General features: G+C 37.7%; 1 protein-coding gene across 1 annotated transcript in view; it reads right to left on the reverse strand.

The window, feature by feature from the left end:
* ZMYND8 (zinc finger MYND-type containing 8) overlaps positions 1-21,847 on the reverse strand; it is a 115,079-nt gene that overhangs the window by 36,796 nt on the left and 56,436 nt on the right. The window contains 7 exon segments of the mRNA XM_074288547.1: positions 1,241-1,384; positions 8,207-8,688; positions 12,611-12,726; positions 14,653-14,730; positions 15,252-15,307; positions 16,911-16,998; positions 20,032-20,124. Coding sequence (XP_074144648.1) covers positions 1,241-1,384; positions 8,207-8,688; positions 12,611-12,726; positions 14,653-14,730; positions 15,252-15,307; positions 16,911-16,998; positions 20,032-20,124 — 1,057 coding nt within the window.

Genomic DNA, 21,847 nt, shown 5'->3' on the forward strand with positions numbered 1-21,847 from the left:
TAGTCACCCTACCCAACTCACATATACATGCACACACATATACCTGGGCATATATTTAGAGATATACATATAATATACAAACATATATGTAGCTAGAGAGACAAGATTCATAAATTGTATTCATATATGTATAAACATTCTTATACTAGAACACCAATCCGGGCCTCAGTTCAATTCAACAACTGAAGTGAATTGCAACTAGTCTGCCTACCCAGAAAAACTCTCAAAGATGAATCAATCATTACAGAAAATCCAGAAGCACTGCCAAGCCCAAAGAGTCTTTGTTCTCTATGCTTCAGATGGGCCTCCCACCTGTCCAAAGGACATCCCCTAAATGGCTCCTATCCTGATGAAAGGCCCACTGAGTCAGAGGTGACAAAGGACTACATGAATCTGCTCATACCACATGACTGGTACAGAAGAAATGTCAACGTGGGTGTTCTCCTACCCCACCATGGCCTTTAAAAAAAAAAAAAAAAAAAAAAAAACTATTTCTTTTCTTTAGCTGGACAAAAAATAGAAAAGAGTGGGAATCAGAGTGGGTTGGCAGAAATAACATTGTCAGGAAAATGAGGGTTTTCCAAACCTGGCCAGAAGGACCCCTATTTATTCGTGTGTGGGATCTCATAAGGCAGTTATTCTTAGGCAACAAGAAAACCATATTCACTTCAAATTATATCAGTGAGTGCCCACCCCATCAAAAGAGAAGAACTAGATCTGAGCCACATCTTAGAAAGAACAGACGTGAAATGGTCTGAATTCTCTTCCATTCCATTGGAGGCATAACCTCAGACAAAATTCAAATCCCACTGGAGGGCTCACAGAGGAGTTTCCTTCATAAACTGAAGAGAAGACTAGAGTATCAAGAACAATTACTCCAACAAAATTCACAATTCAAATGTATTCCATTGTGCTGAGGAAATGGCTTCAGTTCAATTCCTGGATTCCTCAGAACCAACCAAAGGAGCTTATATGATGAGATAATATTGTAAAACACTTAGTACAGTGTCTGGCACACAGCAGGTGCTTAATAAATACTTATTCCCTTATTGCCTTTATTGTGAGAGAGAGAAATGCTAAGTCCCTCTAAATTCTATTCCCAATCCAGCAACATTAAACAAAGATGATACCAAGAAAGATTAAACTTGGCTTTGGTTCTTTCCAGTACATCAATGATCCTTTCACAAACAAACATACATATAAATCATTCCACCACAAGACAAGGAAGGTTAAAACTGACCGAGGTTCAGATTCAGAATGCTTCCAGGAGTGGAAGCTCTCTCTGTCTTGACTGCTGGAAGAGGGGTTGAAGCTTGTGGAGAAAAAGGTTTCGGGCTGCCGGACAAACTCCCTGCTTGGCCCGTCTTTGTGGAAGCTGGAGAAGCTGAAAAAACAGAAGCGATTTTGTTTAAAAGTCAAATGTTACAGAAAGATAGAACAATGATAATAACCACAACCTGAATGGAAACAGTGCATTTGTATCTTATTTTTTTAAAAGAAAGACCACAAACAAAGCTACTAAATGGAAGATCTGATTAGTGAATGAACTATAAAGCTCTAAGACAAATCATGTAAGCTCCAAGTGAAATTGGGTTAACCCAAACATTATGTAGAAATATTAGTGTAAATACAGGTTATATGAAAATGACTATGGTTCTGAAGTGCCAAAAATTGGGGCCAATTTTTTAAAAGCAGATATTCCCCCTAATTAAATAGCTCAGCATCTTAGTTGTCTGTAAAACAAATCTGCAAGGAGGGTCCTAAATTCCCCAGAACACACCCAACAGCACACCTGGCCAGCATTAACTATTTGAGAATTTTTCAAATTTCCAACCATAAATACCATTTACTTGTTCATCCCATTGGAAATTAGGGGAAAAGACTCCAGATGTTGCCTTTGGCTAAATAAATCCACACACAAACTCCTTCTAGCACTTTTCAAACATAAAGGTACAATGAAAAAGAGCCTTGGATTCATAAAGAAGTAGATTTAAATTCCACCTCAAATTTGTTCTCTTTTTTTTATGCTGAGCAAGTCAATCTCTTCTCTCTTCCCAACCCACTCCCACCAATACAAACATTTTCTTATATTCAATGCACCAAAAAATTAGATGAAAAAGCATCCTACCCATGTAAGATACATGGATAGGATGAAATTTATATATGTAAGAAAAAATAGTAACATTTTTTGTTGTTCCCGAGTTGTTTCAGTCCTGTGACCATCATTTAGGATTTTCTCAGCAGATCCTGGAGTGGATTGCCATTTTTTTCTCCAGCTCATTTTACATATGAAGAACCTGAGGCAAACAGGGCTAAGTGACGCACACAGCTAGTGTGTGTCTGAGATCACCTTTGAACTCAGAACATCCTAACTCCAGGCTCAACATCCTATCCACTGTATCACCTAGCTGTCCCTTAAAATTCTTTACTTGAATAAATTAAATCCTAGCAAACAGAATTAACATTCTTCATTCAGATGATTGGTATAATACACCAGAAGGGGCTAAGATAAAATCCTCTTGGGTGATGTTCTTTTTAAAAGAAAAAAAAAAAAAAAATTCACCCTCTTTAGAAAGACTTCATCACGTTATCTAAAAATACCTGCTAAAAATCATCTTAAGGAAAATATGTCTGCAAAAGAAAAAGCTTATCTCACAAAGTAGGAAGGACTAAATTGAATTTTCAAACATTCAACCAAAGCTTATTCTCCAGGGATTCTCAAACTACGGCCCATGGACCAGATGCGGCCCGCTGAGGACATGTATGTGGCCTGCCAGGTTATAGCAAATGGGCTGAGGGGCGGAGACAGAGTGTGAGTTTTTGTTTTTACTATAGTCCGGCCCTCCCACAGTCTGAAGGAGTAGAACTGGCCCCTATTTAAAAAAGTTTGAGGACCACTGCAGTATACAACAACTCTTCCTCACTTTTCCCTCAGCTCAATAGACAATTAATAGACTCCAAAACAAGCAGGCAGAATCTTAAGTTTACTGTTCTTAATAAGTTATTTATTAAAACTCTCCCTTCTATACCATAAAATGGTCTGCATGCTAAGACAGCCAAGCCATCATTTATTAAAGATGAAATTTAGCCTTGACGTAAAGAAGCAGTCACACTTCCATTTTGGGGAAGCAAGATCTGGAATGCCTCCTCTATTCTCTCGGTCTATTGCTCCTTTCCTTCCCAACTCACTGCAAAGATTACCACCTTCCAAGAAGCTTTCCCAAACAGACTCCTGGAAGGAGAGAGAAACCTGGAGTTATCACACCTCTACACACTTAGGTTCTGCTTTGTATTTTGACTTTTGGATATATATCTTTCCTAGGCATTTACGACACTTAGATGGGTTCATTGTTGTTGTTAGTTATGTGTAATGGTCTGGCTGTGCCCCTGGGTCCTCAGAGACCATATCAGTAAAGCCGAGCAAGATCTGGCAACTTAGTGCAGGAGAAAAAGTTTAAAGTAGCTCAATTGCTGCTTTTCTCAGGCCTCAGATACATCACTTAAGTAATCTGTAACCCACTTTCCACGATCTGCAAAATAAGATAGGCAGACTAGATCCTCTGCACTTCTCAATCTTATGGTTTTAGGACCTAGTGAGATGAAAAAGTTGCAGGACCTTGTGTTCTCAGGAGCAACTAAACTAGATATGAAAAGGGTCATGATTACCACAGGCTTGGCTGGGACGATGTTTATTGGAGGGAGAAAAGAAAGAGAAGAGAAAGAGGATAAAGGAGAGAAGGAAGACAATTAGTGGGAGGGGAAAGAAGAACCAGCACAACAGAAAAAAGACACATTCAGGAGTTGGGGACTATAAGCCCAAAGGGAACACTCACATACACAAACAGATGCTGGCAAAGTCCTTCACTAGAGGCTTCCAGCTATCAGGGATAACACTCTTATTTATCCATCTCTCCCAGGTTAGTTCCCCTCACATGATTAGGCACTTATGTTTTCAATTGCCATAGTTATATTGAGAATATTCTATGGTTTCTCCTTCCTTCTCTAAGAGGACATGGAATGCAAGTGAGTTGGATGCAAGTCAAGGAGGGCTGTGCATGATCACCTGCCTCAATTTATCCTCCAGAGCCGTCTGAGTCCAGTGTAAAGATACAGATGAAAATAACTGGAGATGAGCCTGCATGTAATGGGAGAATCTGACCTTCTTAAACTAAGATCTTTAACGGGTTTCAGTTTGACTAAGGCAACACCCATTCAGTGGTTAAAGCTAATAAGCAACAGAGGTAAAGAATGGCCTCTTTCACCTAATCAAGTAGGAAAAAATGTAAATAGGAGAGACAGTTGCCATTTTTCAGGGCATTTGGTCTAATAACAACACAATGTCATCATAGTTCACTTACACAACTCTTTCCAGATTCCAAATCACTTTACAGAAACGCTTGTCCCAAAAGTCTGAGTGCTCCTGAAACAGCCTTTATTATCTCATTTCATCACTATAACAACATCTAAAGGTAGATACAATGTTATACTCATTTTGCACTTGAGGAAATTAAGACTTAGAAAAGTTCTTGTTATCTGAAAACATGGGGAAAGGGGAAATGGGGGAGGAAGAAGAACAGCATTCATACAAACGCTTTAAAGCTGAAAAGCACTAGATACAAGTAATCTCAGTCCTAACAAGAAGCCCAGCGTAGGCAGGTGCTATTATTTTGCCCATTTTACAAAAGAGGAAACATGCAGGAAAAGGTAAAAAGACTTGCCTGGGGTCACATCAAGGAAGCACCAGAGCCTGGATTGAAACTCTTGAACTCATGTTTCCAACTCCAAATCTAGAATTTTCTCTCCATTTTCTTCCCAGCTATTGCAAATGAATAATTTATCCTGACACAAACTCTACATTACACCTACCTCCCTGCCTCGCTAGTCAATATACATTTCCCTGACTTGTTCTAGTGCCCAGGGCACTTTCCTAGAACTAAAACCACAAATCGGCCTCACTGGACTGTTTAACTTTTAATTTCACCACAAGAAAGAATAAGATTGTAAGTTAATGAATATGAGCTTTGTTATCAGTAATCATTCCTGTTTCATTCTGCTAAAAATACAAAAAAGATATATTTACAACAAGGTTTTACAACTGAAAGTTAAAAATCTAGTGGGGTCAATATCACCATTACAGATATTCATTCAAACATTTCCTAAGGACTTGTCATGTGCCAAGCACTGCAGGATCACTTGGGTCTGCAAATCAGTGGATAAAGCAGTATTAAGTACTTAAGAAATTTTAAAAATCAGATGGGATATGTTGTATTTAATTTATACTTTAACATATGTAACGTGTATTGGTCAACCTGCCATTTGGGGAGGGAGTGGGGGGAAGGAGAGGAAAAATTGGAACAAAAGGTTTGGCAATTGTCAATGCTGTAAAATTACCCATGCATGTATCTGGTAAATAAAAACTATAATTAAAAAAAAAAAAAAATCAGATGGGATGGGTTTGCGACTGGGAACAGTGGCTATTCCCTTTCATCAGGTAAGAGCAAAGGGTATGTGCTGCAAAGCAGGAGAGCAGGGCCTCAATGGGCAAAGTCCCAAAGCCCCAAGGGGCTTCAATCTGTCATTGTTCTCCAGAGGCCTTTCTCAGGCACTAGGGCAGCTGCTATGACTCACCCTTTCTGGCTCTGCCCTTTGTGGGTGGTGGCTCTGATTCTAGGAGGGGGAAGGGAGGATTTATCCAAGCACACATTTGGCTCAGCAACCCCACAAGTAAGGAACTCCACCCTTCCATTTCCCTAGTACACTTCAATTTGAAATCATTTGCAAAAACACATCCTATATGGCCAAGGATGGACAACAAAAAGACTAAGTGCTAAATCTCCTACTTATAGCTAGGTGCCCTTGCCTCTAATCCTCCAGCAGCCTCCTCTGTAAGTTTCTATAGTTTAAAGACAATAGCTTCTAAAGTTAATTAAAAAAAAAAAAAAAAGCCACTAATAATTAAGGCAATAAAAAAGAACAAACTAGAGCTTTTGCCCCTGATATTTATGGAGCATTTTCAGAAGGTTAAAACTGAAAGCAATCATAGGCTCCCAGATATCAAATAGAAAGGGACCTTGGAAAATCATCTATTCCAACCCCTTAATTTTTACAAATTAGGAAACTGAGTCCCAAAGAGGTTAAGTATTAAATTAAAAAGTCAGGATAAGTGTCAAGTTCCTCTGACTCCAAATCCAGAAGACTTTCCCTTAAGACAGAGGAACTCAACTCTACTGAGGATTCCAATGTGATGGAACACCAGTGTAATCACTGAGGATGTTGGGAAATAAGACTTCAGGCATATGTGAAAGATGCTTAATAAAGAAGAATTTGCCTAACTGTACTGTAATGGGTTTAGCAGCTTAACAGCCTACTCTTAAGATTAATTCTAAGGAGACAGTAAGGGTTGGATGGGAGATTATGAATGAAGACAGCAGGGCAGATGGCAGTAGTTTTATTTAACAAGCTAGATACAATTCTAAACGTAACCAACTAATGGCTCTCTACTCAATCTCCAAACAAAAAGCTCTCCTTTTGCTCAGGATCTATTTCAGGACCTCATTCAAATAAACAACTAGTTTTATGTCAATAGTCACAAATTGATCCTCTTAGACAACAATCTCTACAACCTTCTCTTTTTTCAAGGGCTACTAACCTTTTATTCTTTTGAATGAACTCTCTACTCAAGTCGTTTTCCAATATATTCTTATGGCACAAAATTGACTCTGAAGTTTCAAAGACCATGCCAATGGAGTACAAGCTCTAGCAAATTTTTCGAAGCTGAAAAAGCTTCAAGGTCAGCCATAGGCTGAAGACCAGCCTCTCTAAACTTAGCGATGGCTCAATGCCAGGCTGGCTCCTGAAGATTATCTATTAAGGCAAAGGATGGTTGGAGCACCACCAACAATATCACAGAACTTGGAAGTGTAGCTGAATGAACTAATCAACATCCTTGATCACTGAGTCCATGATCAGAGTTGTTTCCAATTGGGTAGAGCCAGGTTCACCGCCACATCATCATAAGACATTAAAAGAATGTATCTTTTGGATTAAAAATGCCTACTAGTAAAACTGACTATTTTTGAGTTTCATCTCTTCTCACTCTTTTTTTAACCAATGTTCTTGGTGTCAGAGCTGGTTACTAGGTGACGCTATGAATAAAGTACCAAGCCCAGAGTCAAGAATCATATTCCTGAATTTGAGTCTGGCCTTAGACACTTACTAACTATGGGATCATGGCCAACTCATTGAAGTCTGCCTCAGTTTCCTTATCTGTAAAATGAGCCAGGGAAGGAAATGGCAAACAACTCTAGTATCTTTGCCAATCAAACCCCAAATGGAGTCACAGAGTCAAACATGATTGAAAACAAACTGAATAACTTGTGCTAGTGGTATTATAAGAGACTCCAGAATAGGGAGAAAAATTTGAAAAAGATAGTTATGGATTGAAAATATGCACAATTCAAATGGCTAATGTGAATATATGTTTTATGCACCTTCATTTTTATAATAGGTATCATCTCTTGTCTTCTCAATGAATGGAGGAGAATTCAGAAGTGAAAATAATTTTTTTTTAAATACACAATCCTTTGAAGATCTTGTTTTGGAATGCATTCAACATATACAACCCAAAAACTACTATTAAGAACTAGCATTTATATACTATTATATAGAGCCCCTTGGGGTTTGCAAAGAGCACATATTATCTCATTTGATCGTCCCAATAACCCTTTGAGGTCAATGCTATTTTAGCCCCATTTTACAGATGACGAAACTGAAGCTGAGTTAAGTGTCTTGCCCAACATCAACCAGTTACTAAGTGTCAGAAGATGAATACAAAATAAGATCTTTCTGATTCTTAAAGAGTTCACCATGCCATTCACTGTTCCATCTTGCTGCCTCATTTACAACCACTTTAGCTACAAAAAGGCACTCAAAATCACATGTTTATGGGAATGAGAAACCAGGAATTTTCCCCACCATTGTCCATTTCTTCAAAGTTAAGTGAGAGTCAATTGTTTTGTTTTGTTTTTAAATAGGGATTATACGGATAACATGGAATATGTTGGTTCTCTTCTACTCTCCAACAGTAGAAATCTGGTCAATGTCTCTGAAATGCCAACTCTTCCATTACAGAAGGCAATTTTCCAACAATCAACACAAGTTCCCAGATATGGAGTCACTTCCATCTCTGACCTTATCCATTGCTTACCTGTGCTCTTTTCGAGGAAGTCCATGGATTCTTCACTTGCACTGAAATGACTGGAAGCCGCCTTCTTTTCTGCATCCTGCTCGACATCTGAGCCCGTGTGAACAGAGGAGTTTGTACTCATGGGTGACCTTGGCATATCAGTTAAAGAAATCCTCCTCCCCGTGCCACCACTCAGCAGGGGTTTGCTCATTAAGATCTTCGGCGATGCCGTCATGTCAAAATTCAGTTTGATTTTTTCTTGTTTATCTGTCTTTGCAGTCCCAGCACCAGGGTTTGTGGGGTCTAATAACATTTGGAATTGGTTGTTGGGTGTGTATGGTGTCCGGAATGGGGAGTAATTAAATACACCAAACTTTCTGCGAATGTTCTCGACATATACCTCCATCTCTTGCATTGCACTGTTGAAAATGCTTTTAGTCTTTTTCACAGAAAAAGGAATTTCTTTAGACATGAGGTAGCAATTATTTATTGGAACCCAGGCTCTATATGTACAAAAGGGAGCAAAAAAAGAAAAGGGACAAGTTTGAGTCAATTCTGTTCTATTCCAAGATAATTTACTTCATTCAAACTAGCTAACTAACTTAGTAACTTTTTCACCAAAATGAAGATTTTGAAAATATTTTTCCATTAAAAATACATTTTCTTCAATAGTTTAATCTTAAGAAATGATCCATTTAGAGATGATTAAAATTAATCACTTTCTCTCTAGCATAAAACAGAACATAACTGATAAACTTACAAAAACTTCTATTTATTATAAAGCTCAAAACACTGTAATCCAAAACAAATGGGCTAGGGTTCAGGTATATAGAATAGGGAAGATACCTAGCACAGTAACATCAGTGGGATCTTAGAAACAACAAATATAAATGTCTGATCATTTCACCCTAGAACTCTCAACCTTTTCCCCCAGTGACCAAGCTTCCTACCACTGAGGCTTTGAAATGGTATCTTTCATACAGAACAATGCTTATCACAATAGACAACCAGTCCCATAAGCTTTAGACTGCTTGTGTAGTGTGTCCCAAGCTGCACAACCTCCCACCCACACCACTTGTGCTCCCTATGAGCCCAGGTGAGGATAGTTGCAACGGTGGCAACGGCAGCAGCAGGGGTCTCTGCAGTACTGGTGATCTGGCTTAAGTTCAGCTTGAGGGGCAAAATGACTAGGAAGAACTCTGTGTTATCACTGCTGCTGTGGTTGGGATGTGAGCCTCAAATGGGCTGGATGGCTGGTCCTAAAGTTCGCCTCCCCACCAAAAAGACCATAATGTCCCCACCCTGCTCTCAATTTTACTAGAAAGTGAAGAAGCAGATCTATCAGTGTACCTACCTACACTAGCCCCTCTCCCTCTTCCTAATTTGCTGCTTCCTCTCAGCTACACGCATATAACCAAGCTGGTTAGAACCGTGTGTAAAATAAAAGTAAACAGCCTGTGAGGGAGGGCCTGAGGGGCTTCCCAATGAGTAAAGTGCATGAGCTTTATTTAGTGCATGGACTTTATAACATCTCTTTTGGCTGCTCAGAGGTAACTTTTTCCTTACTTCCTGGTTCTCAGCTGTGTTCCAGATAGGTGAGGTTGCCGGATAAGTGACCTGTGGATAAGTGAAGTGTTACTTGCACTTTGAAAGAGAAGGCTGCCTTCTGTCAGGGAAAATACTTGAATGAGAATTGGTCCTTATTTAAAATGTAAAAAACGTAAGTAGTTAAGAGAAATACAGTCTGATAAAGGGCAAAAGGTTCGGATGGCATAATTCTGGAGAAAGAATCCTGGATTATCACCATAGTTTCTAAACTGGTCTCTCCCCCTCCAATCCATCTCACACAGGCTGCCAGATGAATCTTCATGAAAAACATAGTTACAGTCACTTCACCTCTCTGCTCAAAATCTGTCAGCAGTTTCCCAGGGCCCATAGGATCAAGCCTACTATTGGCCATCTATTGATCCTTTCTGAAAGCTTTTATGGAAATTTTAATTTATTTAAATAAATTTAAATAACTCCTCATAAATGGAGGAGGGAGAGGGAAACAACAAAGAGCATAAAGAACACCCAGGAATATAAGAGAGAAGAATAAAGAGGTAGATCACTGGAGGGGACTCTTATTTAAAAGTCCATTTACATTCTTAGAAAACAATTTTAGACATATAACTTTCTCTCTTTTTTGATTATCTCACATTCCTCTTTGCCTCTAGTCACTATCACATATACAAGAATACTAAAAAAAAGTAAAAAATTAGGAAATGAGGAAGGGCTGTATGCCCTATCTTCTAGAGATAAATGAAAAACAGAAGCCCTAGAAGGTTAGGGAGGGTAGGAAACCTGGTGGAAATGGAATAGCTGACTTGGGACCAAAAAAGAGACAAAAAGGAAGTAATGGAGATAGCCTGGGTTGAAAAGTATCCTCAGGGAATTGCAATAAGCAAGATAAGCCCCTATAACTTTACTAAAACCTTTATCTCCATATGGAATACTTTCTCCCAACCTCTTTCATTTTCTACCTCTTCATTAAGACCCACCACAAGCTAGATCTCCTCCATGTCACCTTCCCTGGCCCAATCTCCCAACCCCAGCCCACAGCCCTCTTCCTTGAATTCATACAGCATTTAAGATGCAGAGATCCTAATGGGCACTTAACCATGTTATGCCACCTTCTACTTTGTGTTGAATTACTACTGAATTTCTCTATATTAATTTATTCAACTTTTCTTTTGTTTATATCATATCTTCCTAACTAGTCTTTGGGCTACTTAAGTGCAAGGACAATGTCTTACCTTTATAGCCCGTGGAGAGACTAATAGAGGTCTTCACATATAGTTACTCAGTAAACAGTTGTTGGTTTGATGAAGGAAAGCATCTACTCATAGATTTCACAGATGACTATAAAATTCCTGAATGTCTGATTTGGTGGGACATACTAGACTATTTCAATAAACTTTTAAAGTCCTTAACAGGTATTTAATTTATTTGCTAAAACAGTTAGGGAAGGGAGGGGCAGGGAACTGAGAGAGAACAAGTATTGAAAGCACACAATCAAATATTAAAAAGGATAAGTAAAAAATGGGTAAATCCAAAACCAAACTGAAATCTTTTGGTAAGTATATTGATGGCTTCCTTTCTCAACTAAGTACAGTAATATCCTAAACTAATCCTGTGGTCCAAATTCAAACAAAGTCCTGAACCTTGGAGTGGCCAAACAAGATCCCTGAAGCTATCATAACAGATGCTTATTTCAGAAGAATGAAATACTGTGAATGGACAATAATTTTTAAAAAAAAAAATTTTTGGGGGGGGGAAGGGAAGAGAAGGAAAAAGGCAAAGAATTTCAAAGTTGTCTAGGGGGATTTAGTGAAGGGACAAACTGCCCTGGCAATCTCGGTTCCCCTGGGGCACCACTGTGTTATAGCATATAACCAGAGACTCCTCACAATGACAACAAAGCTGAATTAGGGTAAGTTTACTCTTGTCAAGAAAACAGGGATTCTTTTGGATTCCATGCCTTTATTTATATTGGCACTATTAAAATGAGCATAAAATGAGCTGTACTTCAGAAACAGCCCATACTAAAAAATAAAACGATCACATTTGTTTCTATATTTTCCTCCCTCATGTATTTCTTCTCTTATATACCCCTAATTTTAAGATCTTTTTGTTGTTCATGTAATTTTCCTTTGCCTGTTGGCAGCAGCAGCAGTCCCAAATCTCTGAGGGATTGAAGAGAGCAGATGAAGACCTATGAGCTATTTTTAGACCAAATCTAAGAAAAATGAAAACATCCCTGAAGAGAGCTCTTCACCAGCTCTCATCAGCAGAGCCACATGGAAAGGGAACACTATTACTGCTATTAACATGCAAAAGCCCACTTTAAAAGTGTATGATTAGGGAGGAGAGTGCCACAAGGGAAATGGGGGGAAGGGGAAGCCAATAAAAAAGAGCCATTGAAGTAACTCACTACCTAATCTCCCCCTTTAACAAAGGCAAAATGAAGTTGGCAAGAATTGCACAAGTGTTAGTAGGTTTATTTATTGAGGACAAGGAGACACTGCTTGTCCCTAAGAGAAATATTTTGGAAAAACAATGAATGAATTGCTTAATAATATATATTTGGTACAACAAATTAAAAAAAAAAACAGCACCTAAAATAGCTGCTGGGATAAATGCCAATGTTGGTACCACCAAAAGAATTTCTAACACAAACTCTGTTCTAATATACCTGGAAAACTGAAGCCCACATATGACAATGCTTAATATTAAAATAGAAACTATTTCTTATAACCCTAAGATAAGTGTGCAGTGGAACTTTGAAAATAAGTGGGTAGAATGGCCACACTTCTTTCTAGTCTTCAATTATAGCAATAAAAGTTCAGTTAACAAAATGTTGAACCCATTGTTTTAAACTCCCACCTGTCATGTTGTCCAAAGAAACGGGCATCGACCTGCCCATCTTTGTCCCTCAGTGCTTTTGCTGGCCAGAAGGGAAATCCTTTCAGTTTAGCCCAGACCAATGGGTGTGGATTGCTCTAGGAAAAGGAATGAGATGCAGGGGTTTTATGAATTTGAGAAAAAAAAGAAAAATAAATATCAGAAGCATGATATCTCCATAATTCAGTAGGCTCCTGCTAGATGAATTTTTCTAAGTTATTACTCAGATGAGATTACTCTACTATTCAAAGACTATCCACAGCTCCCTACCTACTGAACTTCAAGAGCAAATATGCTAAGGCTTGTTATGTAAGGCCAGTTCCAACCTACCTTTTCAGTTTCATTATACTCTAATGTCCTTTCATTGAACCAAACCAAGTCAAACTTGCAATTCCTCGAATACAGATCTGCTGCTCTCCTGTCCCTGAGTTTTGGTCATACTGCTTGCCAGTGTCTGGAATGCCTTTCTCCAATATCACCATGATCTCACTGTGATAACAATAGCACACCCATTGGGGCAGCTAGGTGGCTCAGTGGATAGAGCACCAGCCCTGAAGTCAGGAGGACCTGAGTTCAAATCTGTCTCAGACACTTAACAACTTACTTCCTAGCTGTGTGACCCTGGGCAAGTCACTTAACCCCATTGCCTCAGCAAAAAAAAAAAAAAAAAAAAAAAAAAAAAAAAAAAAAGTATGCTTCAACAATACTCCCATTTCTATATCACTTTCCCCAAAACAATCCTGTGAAGTAAGTAGTCCGGGAAAAACTATCCCTATTTTATAGGGGAGAAAAGTCAAGGATAAGAGAGAGGTGAATTGCCTCCCTGGATCATACATCTATTAAGCATCAGCAACTCCATTCTTTCAAATGCAAGATTCTTTACACAAAAGCACACCTGAGAAGCCACCTGAAATACCACCTACCATAATTTCTCTGATCCCACCTTCATTTATTCATAGAACAAATAATTATTACATGCTACTGTGTGCAAAGCAACATACTAGAAACTTGGGAGACAATCTCCACCTTCATGAAACTTACATTCTAATTGAAGAGAGTAAGACATAAACAGATAACTATAATAAACAATATTACAAGATTAAGTGTATTAGGTGAAAAAACAAAATACTATGTGACATTCAAGGAGAAGACTTATCAGGAGTTGAAACAAGGCTTCATGTTAGAGTTGGGCATTAAAGGATTGACATATCTTCAACAGGTAAGAAGCACTAGACTTCTTTCTTTTAGAGACTCTCATGGCACTCTCTCATGAACCCTCCAGATCCATATTTTACATCATACTTCTCTGTGACTGTGCTTCTCTTCCCCATAGAGCTATAAAATCTTTGAAGGGAAGGTCAATACTTTTCTCTGTATAGCTCATAGTTCTTAGAGCTTTGCATGGGGCAGGGTAGTCCAAAAATAAATTTCTAGATTTAAAATAAATTTTTAAATTGATTAACCTCAAGAAGCAAGATTGACTTGGAGAAAGTCTATATTTAAAGAGTTCCTACTATATGCAGGGGGCTTTGTAGTTTGGGGTTGACATCCTGAAGGCTCAAGTTGGATTTAGGTGGGTTCATTCAGGAAAGACCATTATTATAGAGAAAACTGGGATGTTTGAGGGTCTACAAGACTGGTTACCACCAATATCCAATGAATCTTGGTGCTCCCATCACAGATAGAGGACAAGTACAACATGACTTGAAAATATTCTTTTAGTTATACATTCATTTCTCTGTGTAATATACTGTCCTACTCTTCCTTGAATTCTGCACTAACTACTGTGCAGGTGTAGGTCAATAAAACCAAAGGATCATAGGGATATATTTGGCATAGCTTACAGAATAAGGAGCTTAATATACTTGGATTATTTCTAATCTTGTTTTCCACTCATTTACAGGGCGAAAGCTGGACAGATGTCAACCCAAACTCCTCACAATATTGGACCTAAACTCAAGTTTATATAGGAGGCAAAGAACTCAAAATTTGTAAAATAATTAAGCTAAAATACACCAACTTACACAAGGCTCGCAAAACCAGTTCTCTCGTTTTTGGCAAGCAGCTAGATAACATTCTGGACACACTTCAATTTCGTTCATCTGTAAAGAAAAGGAGCAGGGTCTTTATTATTTTTAGTTGTTATTATTGTTTTTATCTGATGACAAGAAATCATATTTCCACAAGTACTTTATAACTCAAAGGATAACTTTCCTGACAACAATCTTGCAAAGCAGGGGGCACATTTATCCCTATCTGCCAGAGAAGGAAACCAAAACCCAAAAAGTTTGCATGCCTGAAAGCATCACAGTTCAGAATCATATCCACATATTCAAACTCAAAGCCTGATGACCTCTCCATCATACATAAAAACAGTATAACTTTCAGCCTCTTGGAATGAGGATGTGTGCTTCAGCATATTTTGGCTACCTTCTCTCTTGGTTCTTTGTCCTTCACTTAGAACCTGAACACCCAACTGGAGTAAGTCTTTCATGAATAATCCCAAACGGATGACTTAAGTCAAGGTGACTTCTGAGATCCTAAAAGCGCCAAAGAAGCCCAATCTTATCCTGGGAATCAAGTTATAATTGCAACTGGATGGAATTCAGTAGGAGACACATACCTCATGTTCACAGATTTTTATAATTACTTTGGCTGTTTGTGTCAATTTGTGATTTCCTGTGTAAAAAAGAAAATTAAGATTAACTTGAATGGAATGACTTCAGAAATTATTTTTGGTATTTCAAACTATAGTTGCTAGGCTAACTCTCATGAGAGTAGAACAGCCCCATAAACAATCTTTGTAAACTTGTTGATTTCCCAAGGAGCTGAGTAAAAGAATCTGGAATTTCCTGACTTTCCATCCCTGCTCCAACCAGGATGACAAACGTGGGATATTTAACTGCTCTTATAACAAAGCAGGTGACATAATATAAAATTCCTGTTTCACTGAAGCATTTCAAGAATTAACAGCTATCTGTTTTTTGCTGTACATTTTCAAGTTCCTAATAGACAGTGAGTGGGACAATCAACTTGCCTGTTAGAAATCGCTGCCTAGATAATGATCTGCTCATCAAAAAGATTGCCACAAAGATAACCAAGCTAAAATAAACTTGTGGGTTTTACAGTAAGTTCTAAGTATAACTTACCTGACAGGATCATTATCTAGTTGGGGAGGTAGAGGTGATTTGCTTTGTTTTTAAAATAAAAAAGGAGATGGCCTTGTAAACTTTGTTCTCCTATAGGAAGGCAAGACTATTGATACCTAATATGCTATTCTGAATTTCAGTTCATACCCTCCTAACACCATACCTCCTCCAGATAGATATAAATGCAGGTATATACCAAATAATGTCACTATTTTGTAGTAAAAATACAACCTTAAGTAAAACTAATTTGTAAAAGGGGAATGAGTGCATAGGAACAAAATGATACACAGGTGACTAAGTGGTCCAATGAATAGAGTGGTAGAATTCAAGTCCAGAACAGTTGAATTCAAATCTGAGCTCAGAGAATTTCTACCTGTGTCAACCTGTACAAGTCATTTAACCTCTCTCTGCCCATTTCTTCATCTGTAGAATGAACCCTACCTCCTAGGGTTGTTGTGAGGATAAAATGAGATAATATTTATAAAATATTTTGCAAATCTTAAATAACATTTTACTATATAAATTCTAGCTATCATAATATTAACCAAGGTAATTATTACTAGTTTGCTATACAGATAATAGGCTGAAATTTGCCAGGAGCTTGCTTATCATTATTGTGAAATATCAGTAGTAGTAGTAATAGTAGCAGTAGTGGTAGCAGTAATAGTAGATGTAGCAGCAGTAGTAGCAGCAACAACAGCAATAACATTTTTGTAGATCTTTAATGTCTACAAAGCATTTTACAAATATTATTTCACTCTATCCTCACAAACACTCTAATAATTAGGTGCTATTATGAAGTCCATCTTACAGATGAGAAGAAAACTAAGGCAGACCCAGGTTAAGTGATTTCCTCAGAGACACATAGCTAGTCCTTCCTCCAACGCTAATTCCCAAACCATTGGGCCATCTAGTTATCTAGCCTTTGGGTGACATTCAGTTGTATGCTTCAATTATAAGGAGTGAATCTAGTTATATATTTCAATAACATGTTGCTTTTTCTTAGGCAACCCAGCATTAATGGCTCACTATTTTTTACCCATCTATTAAGATATATCATCATACCCGAGTAACACAGCTTCATCTGGGACCTTTCTGCATATGATATATGTCCTAAGATCTTAGCTACTCACCCCCATTGTAAATAATGCAGTTGTGCAAAATCCATTTGGCGTCGGCCAAAAAGGCTTCAGTGCAACCGTACATTTTCTTTTTAACATTCTGTGAGGGGGGAAAATCATCACAAATGGAGTCATCAAAGAGTTAACCTTTCCCCTGCTCAACAACCACTTCTCTCTCCTACTCTGCCCCAAATATTTGTTTTTTAGGCCTCAACTTCACCCTCCACCCTTCACTCATTAAATCACTATCAAGCCTTAAAGAAAGAAAAATGGACATATCAACCCATGCCCACAATTACCTCCACCCTCATCTCTGCCTCCTGGCTTCTTCAAGTGCCAGCTAAGATTGCACCTTCTACAAGAAGCCTTTCTCAATTCCTCTTAAATTTTAATGTCTTCCTTTTTATTGCTTATTTCCAATTTATCCTGTATGTATGTATCTCATTTGTACAAAGTTGTTTGCATGTTGTTTCCCCGTCAGGCAGCAAGAATTGTCTTCTGCCTTTGTTTGAATGCCAGGTGCTTGTTCAATGTTTGCTGATTAACCAGCTTCCAGAGAAAGAACTAACCCCTTCATCTTGTTTTCTAAAATGAGCTTGTTTTAAAGGAGGCAAAGAGGAAATTGCCCAGGTCCTGAGCGCCTACAGTAACAACAATCTGCCATTTCAGTGAGAGTTTTACAGTTTACAGAATGCTTTCCTCATAAGAGCCCTGGGAGGTAGGCAGGACAAGGATATCATTACTCCCACTTTAAAGGGAAGGAAACTGAGCCTCAGATGGAACTGTCACTGGAACCTACCCTTCCCCCTGCTTTCAAGACCAATGTTCTTTCCGACACCACATGGCTGCTACTGGATTATCTGAAAGAAAAACTACAAAAATAGCAAGGACGGAATAAAAGGAGCCCTTCCATTGAAAGACATTTTTGTTTTTGCTATTTGAAGGAAACTGGCACATATAGGATTTAATCCATTAGTTCTTTTTTTTCCACTTTTTTTTGGGGTGGGGGGAGGGAAGAGGAATTCTCAGTGTGAGGTGTTCACATTTAGCCCCAAATTCACAAATGAGGGCAAGAATGATAACTACTTATATATCAAGAAAGTAATATAGCTTCTAAAATGAAATTCCCAGTAGTTCTGACTTTCAAATAGCATCTAACATTAAACACCTATCATTAATAACAAAAGGGCCAACAAAAGGAGATTCAATAAAGCCAGCTCTATGATTAAAGAAAGAAAGGGAGATAGTAATGGAAAAGGCCCAAGATTTGGAGTTCCCAAAGTTCACAAACCAGGTGATTATTAGCACATTTCTTCCCTGCCAGGTCTCAGTTTCCTCCATCTGTGATAACTGTATTTGCACTATATTTTATATCACAAGGAATTATAAGGAAAGCATTTTGTAGAACATAAGCACCATATACCAAAGTGAATGGATAAGGACCATTATTCGCAATTCTAGCAATTACATTAATTACTCAGACACTTGAATTCTCTTCACACTTTCCACAGCTCATTGATATCACCAAGGGTAAAAGATCAGGTCAAATTTAAAGCAATCCAATCAGTTTAGAAACTCCAAATTGTTTATGTAGAAGGTAGAAATTATTAGATAAGATAAGGATTTGTAATCTAGTGGGAGGTCGCGAGTTCTGAGCTCTGAGGCTACTTAGCTTTGTAATCCTAAACAAGTGTTCTCCTTGCCTCTGGTTCCAGTTTTTTCCTATGTAAATGAAGACAATCTATAAACTCTCTAAGGAGTCTCCTTTTTCCCAAACCATTAAGATCCTATTTTCTAAAGTCCTTTAAATGCAGAGATTTTTAGTTTGTGGGTCATGATTTTTTTAAAGAATGTTGATAATTGGGGCAGTCAGGTGATGCAGTGCTATCGATAAAGCATTAACCCTGAAATGAGGAAGACCTAAGTTCAAATCTGGCCTCAGACACTTAACACTTCCTAGCTGTTACTTAGCCCCAATTGTCTCAGAAAGAAAAAAAAAAAAAGTTTATAGTTATGTTATTATTTTGACAATTCTTTGCCAATAAAACTAGTTTTTTTTGTTATTCTACATATTTTATTTTATGCATTTAAAACATTATTTTGAGAAGAGGTCTACAGGCTTCATTAAAACCTTTAAATGGGTCCACAGCATATCAAAGGTAAATAATCCCCACTTTAATGATCCTATTAACTAATGTGATCTCTAGTTTCCTCCATTTCTAAAAATATGGAGCTCAATCCTTGTAGAGAGCTTAGCTGGCAAATGCTGTCTATAAGTGCTTCTGCTTCATCAGCAGCCCCAGTTACTCATGATCTAGAAAATAACATTCCCTCCACCAAAGTCCTTGGCATTGTCAAATGGGTCAACATAAAAAATTAATTAGGCCCTGGTGGGACCTTTTCCATAGGACTTAGAGGTGAAACCATGAGTAGGTATTGTCTCCCCTATTAAAATGGGAGCTTCTAGAAAAGCATACAATACATTTTCACTCAATGATTCATTTCAATTATTCCTTGCTATCTCTGGCTCTTATCAAAATTAAAATAGCCCAGAGGGGGGCATTTTCCTCCCTTCTGGATTTGGCAGGAATAAAAGTGAGGTTTGGGCTTGCTTCCATTTTAGATTTCTTTTCAGACAGAGAAAATCAAGAACTCATAGGACCTACCACCCAGGTAAAAGTAAGAAAAATACAAGGAAGGAGATAGAAGGTAGAACAATTTTCCAAATTTTGATTAGAGAATATCATCAACTTTATGAAAGTCTGTCCCAAATCAGAAACAATAAGAGAATAGTAAAATGAACCAGCTCTGAGGTCCCACCTCACATCCAGCAAACTGGCAAAGATGATAAAAGACAGAAATAATCAGTGTTGGAGGGATGACAGGGAGACAAGCAAACTATAACACTGTTAGTGGATATGTGAGCTTTTTCTGGAAAACAAAATTTGGAATTAGACAAGAATTCTCATACAGCAAAATAAGAGGAAAATCATGAAATAATTTTTGCATCTGTTTTGAATTGTGTAAAAAAAAAAAAATTCTGGAACTTGAGATAGAAAACACCAGGGGAAGTGAAGGAATTGGGAGAGAATACCATAGTATAGCTTTAGGTCTCTACTGAGTGAAAACTGACCTTTTCTAATGTACAAAGATCCATTGGATGAAAAATATACTCGGCATAGTCTGGATGCTGATCGAGCGACACAGGTTTCTGAAATGGTTCTGTCTATATTAAAAAAAAAAAAAAGAGAGAGAGAGAGAGAGAAGAGAGAAAGAGACAGAAGACAGAGAAGGGGAAACACATATACACATTATTGTTGGGAGAGGCTTTCATGAGCCAGAACTTAAAAAAGAAAAATCTATGTTCTACCTGGGACCTGCACATAGCCCTTCTTCAGAGCATAACCTAAAACAAAACCTGGCTAGATCCAGTAAAGGCGTGTCAATTCCATTCCAAATTTTAACTGTTCTCCTCAAAAAAAAAAGAGAGAGAGAGAGAGAGAGAGCACTCTATTTTTTTTTTTCAGTTCTACCTAATAACTCTATCATAAAAAAAAAAAAGGGGGGGGGGGAGTAGTAATACCGTGTCAATTATTTTTCCATATCAATTACAAGTAAACTCTGGGCTTCAGAGTTCTATGTATAACTACTTTAAGCTTTTATTATCAAAACGTTCATGATTGGGTACCCAGAAATTATACATCTTGCACACATGATGCAAGGCAGGAGCAGGGAAGACCCAGTTTCTGCCTAGCATCAATTACCAAATGATCCATAAAAGCCAGCAACTAAATGAGCATATATGAAAAAACTCTAGCAAACATAAAGCAATAAAGTATAGTGGGAAAAAGCACTTGATTTTAAGTGCAAAACCTGAATTCAAATCCCTCAGCCACTACCTGTCAGCAGCTCCATTGTACAAGTTAATTAACTTCCTGGGCCTCAATTTTCTATTCTATAAGTATGGGAAGGGGGACACAGAAAAAACTGTACTAAATGACCCTTTAAGCTGTCTCTTCTAACTGTAAATTTCAGGATATTAAAAAGACACATATATGGGGGGAGGGGAAAAGCTACAAATAGGGTAAGAAAAATCTAAAAATTAGCCCATCAGAATAGCTTAATGACTATCTGAACTATGCAAAATGAAGAGGGAAAAAAAGTCTTGTTCCTAATGGCATTTGTCTTGCAGCGAGATTTTTAAGATTTGGTTAAATAATAAATTTTACTGAAGCACAGCATCTCAATTAGGTTAGTTGAAAGACCATTCCAGACCTAATTTTTAATGATTCAACCATAAGATTTATTCCCCCTACAGTTTATCTAAGTCACCTTAAGTAAGATAAGCTTCCTTAGCACAATAAATTCTTTCTCAGTCACTTTCAGTATCCATAGCTGGGAGATGTTAACATCCTTCCAACATCCTTTTCTTCTTTTTATTAGCAAAATGTCTCCTTTTATATACAATGACTCCAGTGGGTACATCTGAGTCTCTGAAAAGCTATAAATATGCTTTTGAGATATTTAAGGCAAAAAACTAAAAACTATAAAGAGGAAAAGAGGAAATATAAAAAGGAATATTGTATATATTTGGCTCCTTTGGGATGTAAACATTATTTGCTAATCAGACCTTTTTACTCCCAAGTAATTAAAAGCCAACATATATGCTTTTTTTTCTTAAAGGAATCTCAAAGAATTCTTCATTAAAAAGCATTGGACATAAATCTCTCTCTTCTGCTTTGTTTTTGACATCCTGTGATTTGTAAAGCAAAACATAGATAGTTTCACATAGGCACTAAGAAAGCTATTTATTTCACTTAAAAGAGCCCAGTGAATCAATGGTAAATGCCAACAGCCTCTCAAAACAACATAGGTCAAATCCCATTACCACAAATTCCAAGGGACTATTTAAATTATGATGATGACCAGTCCTGGACCAAATATATCTG

Source organism: Sminthopsis crassicaudata, chromosome 2, assembly GCF_048593235.1.
Source record: "Sminthopsis crassicaudata isolate SCR6 chromosome 2, ASM4859323v1, whole genome shotgun sequence".
NCBI lineage: Eukaryota > Metazoa > Chordata > Mammalia > Dasyuromorphia > Dasyuridae > Sminthopsis > Sminthopsis crassicaudata.